At 32.9% G+C, this 16231-nt stretch overlaps 1 protein-coding gene across 1 annotated transcript; it reads right to left on the minus strand.

The window, feature by feature from the left end:
* Positions 1–5212: 5212 nt before the first annotated feature.
* LOC127738810 (uncharacterized) lies at positions 5213–13546 on the minus strand. The gene is made up of 2 exons (XM_052250200.1): positions 13480–13546; positions 5213–7150 (listed from the first exon to the last, which is right to left on the minus strand). Exon 2 carries the CDS (start codon positions 7136–7138, stop codon positions 5468–5470), a length of 1671 nt encoding a protein of 556 aa, XP_052106160.1. The 5' UTR covers positions 7139–7150; positions 13480–13546; the 3' UTR covers positions 5213–5467.
* Positions 13547–16231: the final 2685 nt, after the last annotated feature.

A 16231-nucleotide genomic window follows, 5' to 3' on the forward strand; every position in this document is an offset into this window, starting at 1 on the left:
ATTGATTTGTTTGAAATCAACTTTTTATGATTGAATCAATGTTTATATTAAACTGAATGAAAATATATTATTAATTAATTTTGTATTTAAAATGTATAATTGTTTGTATGTATTGCTTGACCCTTATGGGTGTAATTTTGCAATAAAGATTTATCAATATTGAATAAATACATCATCACACACAGTTAATGAGTATAAAAAAAAGTATTTTTGTCTATATATAAGAAATTTTTTTACTCAGGTAAATTAGTCAATGAGTGATAGATTTCTCTTAGAAGAAATTTAAAGGTCCCAGTGAATAAACTACACAGAGTAAAAATAGCTATCGTATTCATTCAATAGGACAGGTGAACTTACAAAAGTCTAAATACCTGGTCAAGAAAGAGATGGCACTGTGGAAAACTTTCATTGGGTTCGCAATAAAACGAACTAAACATCTGTCTACTTGTCTTACTACCATCCTTAGTGATCTTTCTGCAGTAAAATATAGACTTTAGAAATATAGTGATGGGTTTATTCAACAAGTGGTGTCAAACAGATCTGGATTCATAAACATTCTAAAAATCTGTTCTTAAATCTTCAATCACAATCGATAAAATTTAGCAGAAATATCGAAACTTCCGATTTTCTACACTACTATTCTCCATGCTCAATTTAAAGACCGACTTCATCTTTTTATCAAACAGTTCTTTATCTACAAAAATAGGACTTATATCTATAAATTCCTTGTTAAAGGTAACGAAAATCTTACTTTGTGAACAACCAAACAAGTACCACCAACAAATACACCAAAGATAATATCATAAAAATGCTTGACTATCTGATCGACAAACATATCAGTTGAGTTTGGTGGATTGATAATTCTAATTACTAATTAAATACCCTATAAGCTACTGACCGACTTGTTTTTGTACTCATATGAAACAGAATTCACAGTTTTTGTAGACGAAACGAGCGCCTGGCTTACAAAATTTTATTCCTGGTATATATGATGAGTTTATTTACAACCATTGGGTCAATGCCACTGCTGGTGGAGGTTTCATACCCGAGGGTATCATCAGCCCAGTAATCAAAACTTCTGTGTACACTGAAATAGTCGTAATTATAAATTAACTGTTAACAAAACATTGAATTTTTCTAAATACTCAGGATTTTCTACCCCAGGAATAGATTACCTTAGCTCTATTTGGCAAAACCTTTAGGAATTTTATTTCCTCAGTGCTCCTCAACTTTGTACTTTATTTATTGCGAACCCAATGATACCTTTCCACAGATTCACCTGCAAGTTACCTGTCGATTTAAACTTTTGTAAGTTCTTTTGTCCCATCTAATAAATACAATAGCTATTATTCTCTGTGTAGTTTATTTGATGGGACCTTTAAATTTCTTCCAAGAGAAATCTATCACTCACTGATTAATTTACCTGAACAAAAAATTGAACTGTCAAAAATGAAAATACATGTACAAGTACTAAATAAGGACTAAAAAAACTGCATGTGGTGTTGTTTTTATTCAATATCAATAATTCATTTTTAATAGTTTCAATATAAACACTGATTCAAAAATTAAAAGTTGATTTCTGAACAAATTTTTTATATTTTCCCTATTAAAATTTGCTTTTTTTGTGTGTTTGACAAATAAAAACTTGAAAATTATTGTGTTTAAATTGAGGTCTTGATAAAATGTATTCTATAACTGAACAACAACAAAAACATGCAAATTCATTGGAACAATACTAAAAATTTGGTCAGAAATAAACTTTTTATAATTGAACAGATTGAAAATATATTATTGATATTGATTAAATACAATATTGCATGCAGTTTATGCGAGTTTATACAACTATTTTCCCAAAAAAAGAAGATAATGTTTTGGTCAGGTAAATTAATCAATGAGTGATAGATTTCTCCTAGAAGAAATTTAAAGGTCCCAGTGAAAAAACTACACAGAGAACAATAGCTACTGTATTTATTCAATAGGACAAGAGAATAGACAAAAGTTCAAATACCCTGGTCAGGAGCAGACGACTCTGTGGAAGACTTTCATTTGGTTCGCAATAAAGTTTTTTAAACTCATCACAGATGAGTCTTTTGTATATATATGATGAGTTTAAATAGAACATTCTCAAAAACAAATAGAAAGAGCATCGTCCAAAGTTCTTTAATTTCACTTTCATGTATATTATACCTGTTCTGTCTCTCAATAACCCACATTTCAGCGAGTGCTTGCATCTCATATATAACAAATTAATCTTTTGATTAAAGATACAACAGAAACCAAATGGTCAGTGTCATATCTTAATCTTATGCTTTATATAGACACAGATGGACGGACCATCAAAAGCACGAAATGTTCATAGCGTTTTTGACGCTGCAAAAATAATTAATGCGAATATTTTCATATGTTTTATTACAAATGTAATTAACAAGTTCTTTAATTGTAGTAAGGGAACTTGTTAGAAGCACATAAATAGATAGTTGTAGAACGCTTGCGACAAGCTGAGATGACACTATATTTGACTCGTTTTTTTGTTGGTGTAATTAATGTAGAAAATACATATGCATACCATACTACACATCAATACACTCATATCTAATACCAATGATCTATTGAATAAAATGACCTTTTCCTTTGATATAACAGAATTTGTTTCAGTCGTTACAATTCATTTTCAGTAACAGAACTTTCAAGAAATACTATAATACGGTTAAAATATTGAAAATATTGTAATTATATTGTTGTATAATCACTTCGTCCGGTTTTTTTTTTGGGGGGGGGGGGGGGAGATTTACCTTAATTCGTTAAATTATGATCTGAAGCAATACATGTTGCTTTTGTTTTCTGCATTTATATTTACCTTTTTTTTTATTTTTGTTGTACAAAATTTTCTTTGAAGTTCAGCAATTGATATTAGAGTGTTCCCCGGCATGATTGCATACCAGTATGGTCAATTACTTCGAGTGTTCTTCCATTAACCATGTTGATTGCTAGGTTAGGGGAAGGGTTGAGCGCTCAAAAACATGCAACAAATGGAAGTTTTTAACGACTTGACTGGCTATACAGGCATCACAAACTTGTTTAACCCCGCCACATTCTTTATATGCCTGTCCCAAGTCAGGAGCCTGTAGTTCAGTGGTTGTCGTTGGTTCACGTCTGTCATATTTGTTTTTCGTACATTGTTTTGTTATAAATTAGGCCGATAGTTTTCTCAATTGAATTGTTTCATATTTTTCATGTCGGGGCCTTTTATAGCCGACTATACAGTATGGATTTTCTCATTGTTGAAGGCCGTATGGTTGCCTATAATTGATTGCTTACATCCATTTTATTTGAACTTTAGTGGATAGTTGTCTCATTGGCAATCATACCACATCTCCTTTTTATACGACCGCAAAAAATTTTGCGGTCGTATATTGGTATCACGTCGTCGTCGTCGTCGTCGTCGTCGTCGGCGACGTCGTCCGAAGACATTTGGTTTCCAAACAATTACTTTAGTAAATGTAAATAGAAATCTATGAAATTTAAACACAAGGTTTATAACCACAAAAGGAAGGTTGGGATTGATTTTGGGGGTTATAGTTCTAACAGTTTAGGAATTAGGGGCCAAAAAGGGGCCCAAATAAGCATTTTTCTAGTTTCCAGACAATAACTCGTGGAACGGTGTATTGATCTCTCTGAAATTATACTACAAGTTTCCATACCACAAAGGGATGGTTAGGATTGGCTTTGGGGGGTTATGGCTTAAACCGTTTAGGAATTAGGGGCAAAAAAGGGGGAAAAACAAGGGTTTCCTGGTTAATGGACAATTAAAAAAAAGTACAATGTTATGTTTGGATTACATCCCTTAAACGGCTTTTAAATTATGTATAAAGAAATGTTGTATTGTCTTGAGGTGATTAGCTGTCAATTTATTTTTAGAAGTTACTATTTAAAAATGCTTATTAAGGAATATTAATTTTAGCCATGATTATGTATGTCATTTTCTATTTTAAGACTTTTATGATGTATTTAAATGGGCAATAATGGTTGAAAACTCCATTGGAAATTTGAATTGAGATTATGACCATATCTTGAGAGAAAGAATTTTTTGGGGGAAAAAGGGGGGGGGAGGTGAAAAAAAATGGGGGGGGGTAAAAAAGAAATTGTGAGAGGGGGACAATTTATTCTCATTTCAGATTTCAGAAATTAAAAAGAAAATTTCTTCAAATATTTTTTTTTGCAAAAAAAGGGGGGGGTAAAAAAAAATTGTTTGGGGGGGATCAATTCGCAACAGCAAAGTGTATTGCACAAAAGCAAAAAATGGAATATAAATTCAAATCATATAACCAATTCTCAGTTCTTTGACTACAGTTATTCTGTGTCAGAAACCTATTAAGTGTCAAATATTTAATTACAATCCAAATTCAGACCTGTATCAAGCGCAAATATTGTGACCATTTTTGCCCCAACTGTTCAGGGTTGCACCTCTGCGGTCGTATCCAGCTGCGCTCGGCGAAGCAATTTATTTTATATTTTGATGCTATATAATTTTTTTTTTTATATTATGTTAGTTCTTTTGTCTTTGGTATCTAGTGTACTTTTGTTTAAGAGTTTAATGCCTGTTTAGATTTTTATTGTAAACTATGTTCTTTGTGTCACTTTTGTTAGTCCGCTGATCGACATAAGAAAGGGGAGGGCTGAGATAAAAAAGAGTTTAACCCATCCATAAATGTACGTGCTTGTCATAGGCCAGGAACCGGGCCAGTGATTGTCTTTTATAAAATATCTGAATGTTTTTGTTTTGGAAATTAATGTTGATGCCGATTGAAATCTTTGATAGTCTCTGTTGAATTTCTTCACAACTTATTTAGATTCGAAAAAATTTAGAGCGTGACACTGAATAGATACCCGAATACTATTGAAGAATGTATTTTTCCCTCAGAGAGTTCTTTTGGTCAATCATTGGTCCTTCGGTTGCTGTCTCAATAATATATCTACCACATCTCCATTTATTTACATACTGGGAAATGGACATACAAGCTTTGTTTTAACAAATAATACAATCTAGACGTATAAGAGTATTTCTATATTAGTCGCAGCTTTATTTGAAGGTGGTACAGATGAAAAATGAAATAAAAAATAGAAATTAGCAGACCCTCATTTTGTCATTTAAATCTTTATCTCAAATTACTAATTTGCCGATGAGGATTGAAGTGGAAAAAATTGATGAATTTATAAGTTATATTTTATTTAAATGATTTATATTCAGAAATACACAAAACCATGAAAATGATGAAATAATTCAGGGAAGACAGTGTTGTCTTTCATTTGCGTGTTTTGCCTATTTTTGTAACAGTTCCCTATTCACAGCATTCTGACAGTTAAGAAAATGAGTTTAACGATTATCAAAATAAAATGTACCAAATCATTGTCCGAGTGCACAGTTATCTTAACTTTCCATCGTCATTTTTAACAAAACGTATCGAAACTAAATAACACTAAATAAAAAAGCACTCCCATATCTTGAGTTGCACACCAGTAAGATATTCTTTTCCTTGTTGTAGCATACACATCTTGGTTGGTTAAATCCGTCCGCTTCAGTACGTAATGTTTTGCTCAGTTTCCCGTCATCTTGTACCATCAGAAGGTTATTGGAATGTTTACCCACAACAAACAAATTCTGGTTTTTGTCAACGGCAATTCCACCAGGAGAGTTAAGTAATATATCCTCGAAATTCCATATTTCCTCTCCAGTTCCTGTACAACAGTTAACAGTGTGCTGTTTCATTTGTGTGAAGTAGATTCTTGATTGGCTTGTTGTGATATCATAAACATCAGTGCTACACTTGATTGTATTAATTTTGGTTCCATCCATATCTAACACTACTATTCCTTCATTTTTCACTACAACATATATCTTTCCATCATTGTATGATATTCCACCACAATAGTTTTTGAATTTCACTGTTTTCACTATCTTTTTCCTTATATCTATAACCTCGATGTAGCATAAAGCGCGATAAGAAACAGCAATGTGATCGGTATCTATTACTGTCAGATCCCATGGCCGTGCAGAGACGGGTATATCACGGATGAAATTTCCGTCTTCATTATACTCCATTAGTACATTCTGTCCATTGTGGTCTGCAATCAATAAGTTACCATTTGCCAAAATTGTACATCCTGCAATGTACATTTCATTTCCTGTTTGCTTAATCGTGAACTTTCTTCTCAATTGTAGCTTTGTATCATGAACAGATCTTCTAGGTTGTACTTGCATTTGGGCTTGATCAATATTTGCTTCCTTAAATGGACAGCTGATGGTACTTTCGTCCACTTTAATCCTAGCAAAGTGGTTGACATCTTTCAACAGTGAATTAATACCCTGGTGTATTTCAATGTCTATGTTATAATTCTTAAAGGACAGGAAGGCTTCTTTGAGGGACTTAACACCATCGTGTACCCCTTTATTCACCTGATGTGTACTAAGGAACAGGTGTAAGTCGGAGGCAAAACGCTTTAGTTGAGTTGTTTGTTCCTGGAGAGGTTTAATTTTTTTTTCAATATTACTAAGTTGGTTCTGTAATTTCGAATATTGTGACCTATAAGAAGTTGATGTTGTTGTTAATTCATTTAACAATTTCCTTTCCAGATCATCTAAATGTTTATTAATATTTTCCCGTGTATCGAAGATCATTTTCTTTATTACTATTATTTGCGTTTCAATTCTTTCTGCAGCTGCCTCGCGATCCTTATCAAATCCTTGAATGTTTTGTAATGTGTTGTTAATAGTATGTTCCAAGTCGACAAGAGCAGTAGATGTCTTTGCATTTTTTGCAGCTTCTGCTAAAGGAATGATGGCATCGAAGCAACCTTTATGCTTTGCTGGAAAGCATGCCATACAAATAGCCATTTCATGTAATTTGCAATACATCTCAAGTTTGGACCCATGTTCTTCGCACTCAAAGCGAACATTGACATTTTCAATTTTACGGTATTCGTCGATGGTAATCAAGTTGTGATATCTCGATATTTTCATAGATTTATGTGCCTTTTCACATATATTACAAAATCCTTCGTTGCAATCGGTGCACCATTTTTCTGCACTCTTCTCTAATCTTTCGTGACCACAGGGTCCACATGGAACAAATGAAGCCATATCTTAATGCATCTGGTCATAAAAAAAGAATAAAACTATATTACAATGTATCATATTTTTTCATCTACTTCGTTTAAGTTTAAGTCACATAAATAGAGGATTTCGTTTAATTTCTTCTTTATTGATTAGAGACAATGTATTCCTAAACCTGGATGTCTACTAGCTTCTATCCGAAGTCTATCCCAATTGTTATGATGCATTGCTATCTGCTATGTGATAATTAGCAAGGTTGTTCTAGAATTAACACTTGCATACGTCCGAAGTGTTTTTCTGTGTTTCCTTTCATCAAGAACGCTCGATGTGAAGAAATGACGACTGACAACAATCTTATGATATTTAATGTGAAATGTTCAAGAGGATCAGTAAGGACTTGGAATTGGGGATCCAATTATTTCCCCCTTACTTTAATTTTCAATTTTACCATAATTAAAGGGCAGATATTTTCATATCTTATATTTGACTGCCATATTTCAATTACTTTCTCAATCTAATAGCCTTAATGGATTGTTGGGGAATTCGTGAAGGGTCATTACCGACATTTAAAAAACCATACTTTTTTTTAGTATTAATAAGGTCATTTGATTCATTTCCTGGTTAAAATCGAAAATAAAATGTGGACCATTTACTCAGACAATCATCTCACCCTATGCATTTCAGAATCACATAAAATTTAACAAAACTTGAAAGTTTAATGAAGACCCTTCTAATATATTATAAATTTAAGCATCTTTGCAAAATTGTCATCTCAGAAAAAAATCCAATTTAAAAGATGGTAGATTTATTAAGGGACTTCATTCGTGGGCACTGGACTGGTAACCTATAACTGGGATCTTATTCCTATCAGACCACATGATCATCTCAAAAAGAACAAATTTTATTTTAGTGTTATATTTAACATTGCCATTAAAGCGGGAGGTTTGGCTAACCACAAAACCAGGTTCAACCCACCATTTTTTCTTGAAATGTCCTGTAGCAAGTCAGGAAAATAGCTATTGTTATCTTATAGTACGTTTCTGTGTGTGTTGCATTTTAGTGTTTCTGTTGTGTCGTTGTTCTCCTCTTAAAGTTGATGAGTTTCCCTCAGTTTTAGTTTGTAGCCCGGGTTTGTTTTTTCTCAATCGATTTATGAATTTCGAACAGTGGTATACTACTGTTGCCTTTATTTTTGGTATTTGCTGACGGAAATCAATTATCTTCAATAAAATCAAAAAGTTTTGTGTATAAGGCTTTAATTTGTGCATATTATAGCCAGAAACAAGAAGCTGTAGTTTTTATGAAATGAATGGAATAAAACTGCAGAATCTAACACTGTCTGTCATATTAAACAGCTTTGCGGCCAATATAATGTAGCATTATCTAAATATCTACTCAAACTAAAGAAAATCGTGTATTTCTTGAATATGATTTAATAATAGTCTCTAACATGACACCAATATGATAGATAAAACAAATCTTCATGTGTCTCGAATATTATGTCAATGTCTATTAAATAAATCTCAATTTGAAATTTTTTGTTGCATAATTCCTTCAGGTCTACCTTACCTTTCACAAATACAGGCACCCAATTCATTTGCAATTATTTTCCCATTACTTTAATTTTAATGCAATTTTGTTCTAATGGAAGGACAGATTTTTTTAATCCCTATATTTAACTACCAAATTTCAATTACTTTCTCATATTAGTATCCCTTTATGGTTTCCCCTTTGAATTTATTAGAAATTTAAGCATCTTTACATAATTTTTTTCTCGGTACAATATCCCATTTAAAAGATGGTAAATTTATTAAGAGACTTCATTCGTTGGTACTGGACTGGTATTCTGTAACTGGGATCTAAATCCACTTGGTTGATCTTGTTTTTGTAAATGTCAGTTTCAAAGAATTTGACTTGAGCCACACAACAACTTCACCTTGTGGAGCAGAAAATGCGTAGCCTTCCGGGTAACCGGCGGTCCAAATTGCATATAAACGGTCAAATATTTCTGTTCTTCAGTTTTTCAAAATTTAATATTTGCATAAGAATGACTAGTCATTCATTCATATAATTTAAATTTACCTGTGTACGTTATTTTATTTAACTCCACTTTGTCCCAGGTTATAGTTGTCTTTTTGACATTGTTTTACACCTCCTTTTCTTATTAATATTGTATTTATATTGTGTCATAGATCAAATTTATTCGTTCAGTGTATGTTTAAAAAGAAGAAGTGGTATGATTGCCAATGAGACAACTCTCCACAATAGACCAAATGACACAGAAATTAACAGCTATAGGTCACCGTACGGCCTTGACACAATGAGCAAAGCCCATACCGCATAGTCAGCTATAAAAGGCCCCGAAATGACAAATGTAAAACAATTCAAACAAGAAAAACTAACGGCCTAATTTATGTACAAAATAATGAACGAAAAACAAATATGAAACACAGCAACAAACGACAACCACTGAATTTCAGGTTCCTAAACTTGGGACAGGCACATACAGAATGTGGCGGGGTTAAACTAGTTTGAAGGCGCCAACCCTCCTCCTAACATAGGACAGTGGTGTAACAGTACAACATAAGAACAAACTATAAAAATCAGTTGAAAAAGGCTTAACTCATCAGATGGATACAAATAGAAATACATCCAACAAAAACACAAAGTGAACGTGGACAGGTACTTGTACATCCCAACAACAAAAAGACACTTAGCACAGATCTGAGAGTACTCGCAATTACTGACAGTTAGTTCAAAGCCAATAACAACTAATAAAAAAAATCATGCATCTAAGACTAAATATTTGTTTTTGTAAATATGTCTTTTTGATCGAGTTAAGCCATTTCAATTGATATTTTATAGTGTGTCTTTCTATGTTGCAATGTTACACTACTGTTTCAGGTTAGGGTGAAGGTTGGCGCCTGTTAAAACGTTTAAACCCGCTGCATTTGTTTGCAACTGTTCTCAGTCAGGAACCTGTTGTTCAGTGGTTGTCGTTTGTTGATGTGGTTCATAATTGTTTCTCGTTTCTCGTTTTTTATATAGATTAGACCGTTGATTTTCCTGTTTGAATTGTTTTACACTGGTCATTTTGGGGCCTTTTATAGCTTGCTGTTCGGTGTGAGCCAAGGCTCCGTGTTGAAGGCAGTACTTTGACCTATAATTGTTTACTTTCTACACATTGTGACTTGGATAGAGAGCTGTCTCATTGGCACTCATATCTATGGAACGCCACAGCTGTCTTATGTGGTACTCTGATATTACGTTATGTTGTTTTATTATTACTTGATGATATTTTGTCTTTACATAATATGGTTTTGACATTACGTAATGATGTTATGATATAACTCAATATGGAATAATCATTACTTAATGATGTTTCGATATTACATGATATGGTTTCGTATTGACTTGATATAGTTTTGTCATTACTTAATATGGTTTTGTCATTTCTCGATGTGGTTTCACAATTATCCAATGTGGTTGTGTCATTAGGCAATGTGGTTTTAACATTACTTGATGTGTATGTGGCTTAACTTAATTTAGTTGTTTCATTACATGATGTGGTTTTGTTATTTCGTAATGATGATTTGCCAATTCTTTATATGGCTTTAACATTACATAACGATGTTTCAAAATTTGACGATTTCACACTACATGATGTGTTCGTTCCAGTAATTGATGTGGTTCTGTCATTCTTTGATGTGGTTATCACATTACTTGATGAGGTAAAACCACGTGACCATTTGGGAAAAAAATAGTTCTATTATTAGAACCAATTTCCACGGATGAGTGTGGCCATCCATTGAGTTAGAGTTAAAATAAAAGTTAGGGATACCATTCGAGTTAAACCTCGGGTTAGTCTTCGATTTCGAGTTAGAATTCAAGGCATTATTAGAATTAAAGTTCGAGTTAGCATTGAGTTTCGTGTTGAACTTCGAGTTTGAGTCACATTTGAAGGCAGAGTTCGAGTTACAATTCAACTTTGAATTTGAGTCACCTTTTGAAGTAGAGTTCGAGCTAGACTTCGAATTTGAGTCTCATTTAGATTAAGATTTCGAGTAGAAATTTACTCGGGCTTCCGAAAAGATGGCTTAGGGGTATGCGCACAAAAGATAAACAATGTTACAGTATACAAAACACCATAGAAATCTAAATAAAGTTAGAAGATGTGGTATGGTTGTCAATGAGACAACTATCCATCAGAGTTTAAATGCAGTATATGTAAGCAAGTATAGGCAACCATACGGCCTTCAATACACCGTATAGTCGGCTATAAAAGGCCACCATGTGAAAATATGAATCAATTCAAACGAGAAAAGTAACTGCCTAATTTATAACAAAGCAATTTACGAAAAACAAATATGAAAAACATGAACCAACGACTACAATTAAACTGCACTCTCCTGACTTAGGACAGGCACATAAAGAATGTGGCGGAGTTAAACAAGTCTGTGAGCGCTCAGCCCTAATTCTAACCTGGGACAATAGTGTAACAGCACAACATAAGAAAAAACTGTAAAAATCATTTGCAATTGGCTTAACTCGATAGATCGGTATGACTGGGCAATATAAATCCATCAAAATGCGGGGGTGATCTCGGGTGCTCCGGAAGAGTAAGCAGATCCTGCACAATGTTTGGCACCCGTCGTGTTATTCGTGAAAGTACAAACCGATTGATTTGGTCTGATTCGGTAGGTCACATTCGAGAAAAAGAGGACGGGATTGTGATTACTACAATAGGAACATATCCGTCGTCACCTGTGAAACAGATATTCCCAAAAAAAAATTTTTTCAATCATTTGGTATGTGGTGGAGAGTTGTCTCATTGGCAATCATACCACATCTTCTTATTTTTATATAAGTTTTTTGCAGGAAATATTACCGAATGAAACAGTTTTGTCATGATAAATTTGTAAACCTCCATGAATTATTATAAACAAATTGTATAGGAGTTAATCTTCAAGATCACGATAAAGCATCTACAGAAAAACAAACTTTTTACAAGTAAATGGATTTGTTACAGTCAACATTACACTTTTAAAGTGACAGCAGCAATCTCAAGCGAGACAGAGGGTTTCGTGGAATCCTTCACGAATTAATTATAATACTGCTTCCATTTGAGAACTAAGGAGAAAAAAAAACGGCCGGACCAAGTGGTGTGAGGATATTCCCCTTATGTCCGAAATATTGTTATTTTTTTATAATACTTTTTTTCTTATTTTTTCATACCAAATAACTCAAAACAACAAATCGAACTTTAATTTGAACTTTAACTCAATGGATAGCGACACTCATCCGAAGCACATTAAACATATGGAAATCGGTTTAAAAATAGAACTAGTTTTTCCCAAATGGTCACGTGGTTTTACCTCATCAAGTAATGTGATAACCACATCAAAGAATGACAGAACCACATCAATTACTGGGACGAACACATCATGTAGTGTGAAATCGTCAAATTTTGAAACTTTATTCTGTAATGTTAAAGCCATATAAAGAATTGGCAAATCATCATTACGAAATAACAAAACCACATCATGTAATGAAACAACTACATTACGTTAAGCCACATACGCATCAAGTAATGTTAAAACCACATTGCCTAATGACACAACCACATTGAATAATTGTGAAACCACATCGAGTAATGACAAAATCATATTAAGTAATGACAAAACTATATCAAGTCAATACGAAACCAAATCATGTAATATCGAAACATCATTAAGTAATGACTATTCCATATTGAGTTATATCATAACATCATTACGTAATGTCAAAACCATATTATGTAAAGACAAAATATCATCAAGTAATAACAAAACAACATAACGTAATATCAGAGTAACACATAAGACAGCTGTGGCGTTCCATACATATCACATCTTCTTATTTCTATGTATCATGTTTTATATGATATTATTTTGATCAAAAAACGTATTTTTATAGAAAAAAATAATAAAGTAAAAAACACATGCCTTTCTTTTCCGGCTAAGTAATACAAATTCAAGATAGGTGTATTTTCATTCCAAATATATTTCTATACGTCAAAATACCTTTTAAAGAGAGAGTGAATATGTGTAATAATGTTTTGCCAATGTATTTAGATCTGCTATTGTGAGATATCTTATTTCTCATGCTCAGTTTATTTTATGTATGTTTGTTTCTTTCCTCAAATATTTTACTGGAGATAATTAAACATGTCAAACCCGACGACACAAATTCAACCGAAATAAGAAAGTAGAAAACGAAAGTTAGGGCAATGCTAATATTGTAAAACTAGAAAATATAAGATTAAACAAGGGTTAACATATAATACTGCCTGAACAATGAAAAAGAAAATCTATGAAACTCATTCTTACCTGCGGACGATCAAAGAGGAATTCATTCGTTTTTTGAGTCTCATTCGTTTGTGTCAGTTGAGTAACCAAGACAAACAATGTCACGTGGTATTATAAATACAGTATTTCAAGCGCGTATATTTAAAAAATCAAATCAGCATTCTGTGCCGACATCATAATTTGACTCACAATACGGAAGCGAAATATAAAAGTTGGTTGAAAAACATGTAAATTAAGAGATACATAAGATAGAACTAACAATTCATGATCAATTCTAATAAATTATCTTCCAACGATTGGGTACTGGAGAAACACTGCGTTTGCCGACGTCAGCGAATAACAGAAAACATTGATTAATTTATTTTCTCTGATGTCTCAGAGGATAATGTGGAGTGATTAGGCGACCAAGTATGCATTAGTTCCATTCACGTTGATCTGCATGACAAAGCCTTGGACGATGGAGGTGGCATATTTAGATGTAAGGCTACGCAATAGATAAATAAAAAATGAAAAAAATAAGTAAATCGTAAAATTTAGTCGGCTTACAACTGTTCATAATACATGTATGCTGATTATGTTTACTTAAGATCTTGGCCCGAGCTGATAGACAAGTTGTCTTTGTGCTAATTAATTTTATGTTTTCAAGGTTAACAATAGCAATCAAAATACTGGAAATTGATCTGTCAAATTAATTACCACGACAATCGTTTTAGAATTGAACAAAATGTATTTAATGTTTTCAATACATATCAAATCTATTAGAATTGAAAAAAGGTCCGATTAACCGGTTAGCGTTTTTGGTATTCGATATTTGGTCCTTCCTACGGTTAACCGGTTAACCGATTAACCGTTGACAACACTAATTAATATGTATATAAAAATCATGTACGTACAAAAGCCAATATTCTTTCCATACGCCAATTTCTAGAGTGTAGCCAATACTACTTAGCTCATATATCATGATTTCCTTAATAGAGGGTTGCTACTCATAAGGAAGCTACTAAACCAATAGTTCCAAGTGGTGAAGTTAAAATCCTCCCTTCGTAAATTTTACGGACGCCATCACGAGTTAGTTGACCGGTATGGAATATCTGGTTCACAGAAGACGGTGGATATGTTCCAATTGTCGGAACTACAATCCCGTCCCCTTTTCCCCGAATGTGACTTACCGAATTAGACTTATCACTAGGTTTGTACTTATATAACCAGCAAGACGGGTGCCAAATGTGGAGCAGGATCTGCTTACCCTTCCGGAGCACCTGAGATCACTGCCAGTTTTTGGTGGGGTTCATGTTGCCCAGTCTTTAGTTTTCTATGTTGTGTTTTGTGTACTGTTGTTTGTCTGTTTGTCTTTTTCATTTTTAGCCATGGTGTTGTCAGTTTATTTTTGACTTATGAGTTTGAATGTCCCTTTGGGATCCTTTGCCTCTCTTTTAGCATAACACAATGTCTCAAAATATATCCTTTTCATAACAAAGTTATCAAATACGCCATTGTCACGGGACTTTACAATATAAACTGTTGTGTAAGGGGGAATATTACGTTTAAAAGTCGAGTCTGTTCTCATTAAAAGAATATGAAAATGTAAATATTTGTACAAACATTCTTTATCCATTAAAAGCTTTTACTTTAACATGTCGTCTCAATTGTTTTACATATACATGTTTGCATGTTCTTCTCGATATATTCGCTTTAAATGTTTATATTATATGCATATATTTGAGGTGAATGTTTGAAACCATTCAAAGATAACAGAAATATTTTAAAAGATTTATCCAATTTCGTCTTGATTACTAGACATTTAAATTGAGATTGATACCTTGATCTCTGAGGAGGGTCAAAGTTTCTCGGAGAAAAAAAAGCTTACTAGCACCCAAAAGAAAGTTCAGAAAAGAACATTACATAACACAGCTTTTTAATTCAAGATCAGAATGAGCATTTTAATTCCATTACTATTCCAATGTATCTTTTACCCTAAAATTTACAATTTTTTTCCATTTAGTTATGACGATAATTCAAACGATGACTTGAAATGGAACTCTTTATTATGTGAGGAACAGAAACAACTATTTTGGTATTTTTGAATTGCTTAAATCTGTCTCTATGGTCATTTATAGTGTAATGCAGCTTTACTATAAATAATTTCTTGTATGTTATATTTTCATACTACAAAAATTATAGTTTGAGCTTAAGGTCATATGAAACGAGTTTCAAGTAATTATTATGTTATCGAAATCATTGAATCAATGCATGCATATATGCATATATACTAAACTAAGTACTGTATGCACGTTGTTTTACATTCATTATGATCTATAACGTACCATCGACAAATAATATTTCATTCAGGATTGTCGATCGCAAGCTTTCAAGTTTGTTACCGAAGTAAACAGGATCTTGACATTGATAAAAAAAAATCAACACAGATCATGTAGAGCACATGAACAATAAGTGAATTGACTGAGCCATGATATTTTTTTAATTATTTTCTATGCATTGTCATTTGTTAATTAAAATTTTCCTTAACAGTTGTTTAGTGATTTTGTGTATTTGATTTGTTCTTTAAGAATCGTTTATTACTCTTTAAATTCCAGTGCATGTTTTTTTCCATTCTTTCATCAAGGTTTTCCCCTCGCGCTTGCGCTGTGTGGTTGCCGAAGTCTAACGAGATGTCTCGTAGTAACATAGTTGCAAAATCAAATACACAGAGGTCATAAGTCCAAGCTACCACGACTCTGCATAAAAAGTAGCATGAGTTTCATGACGAAGCATA

Source organism: Mytilus californianus, unplaced genomic scaffold (genome assembly GCF_021869535.1).
Source record: "Mytilus californianus isolate M0D057914Y unplaced genomic scaffold, xbMytCali1.0.p SCAF_4, whole genome shotgun sequence".
Classification (NCBI taxonomy): Eukaryota; Metazoa; Mollusca; class Bivalvia; order Mytilida; family Mytilidae; genus Mytilus; species Mytilus californianus.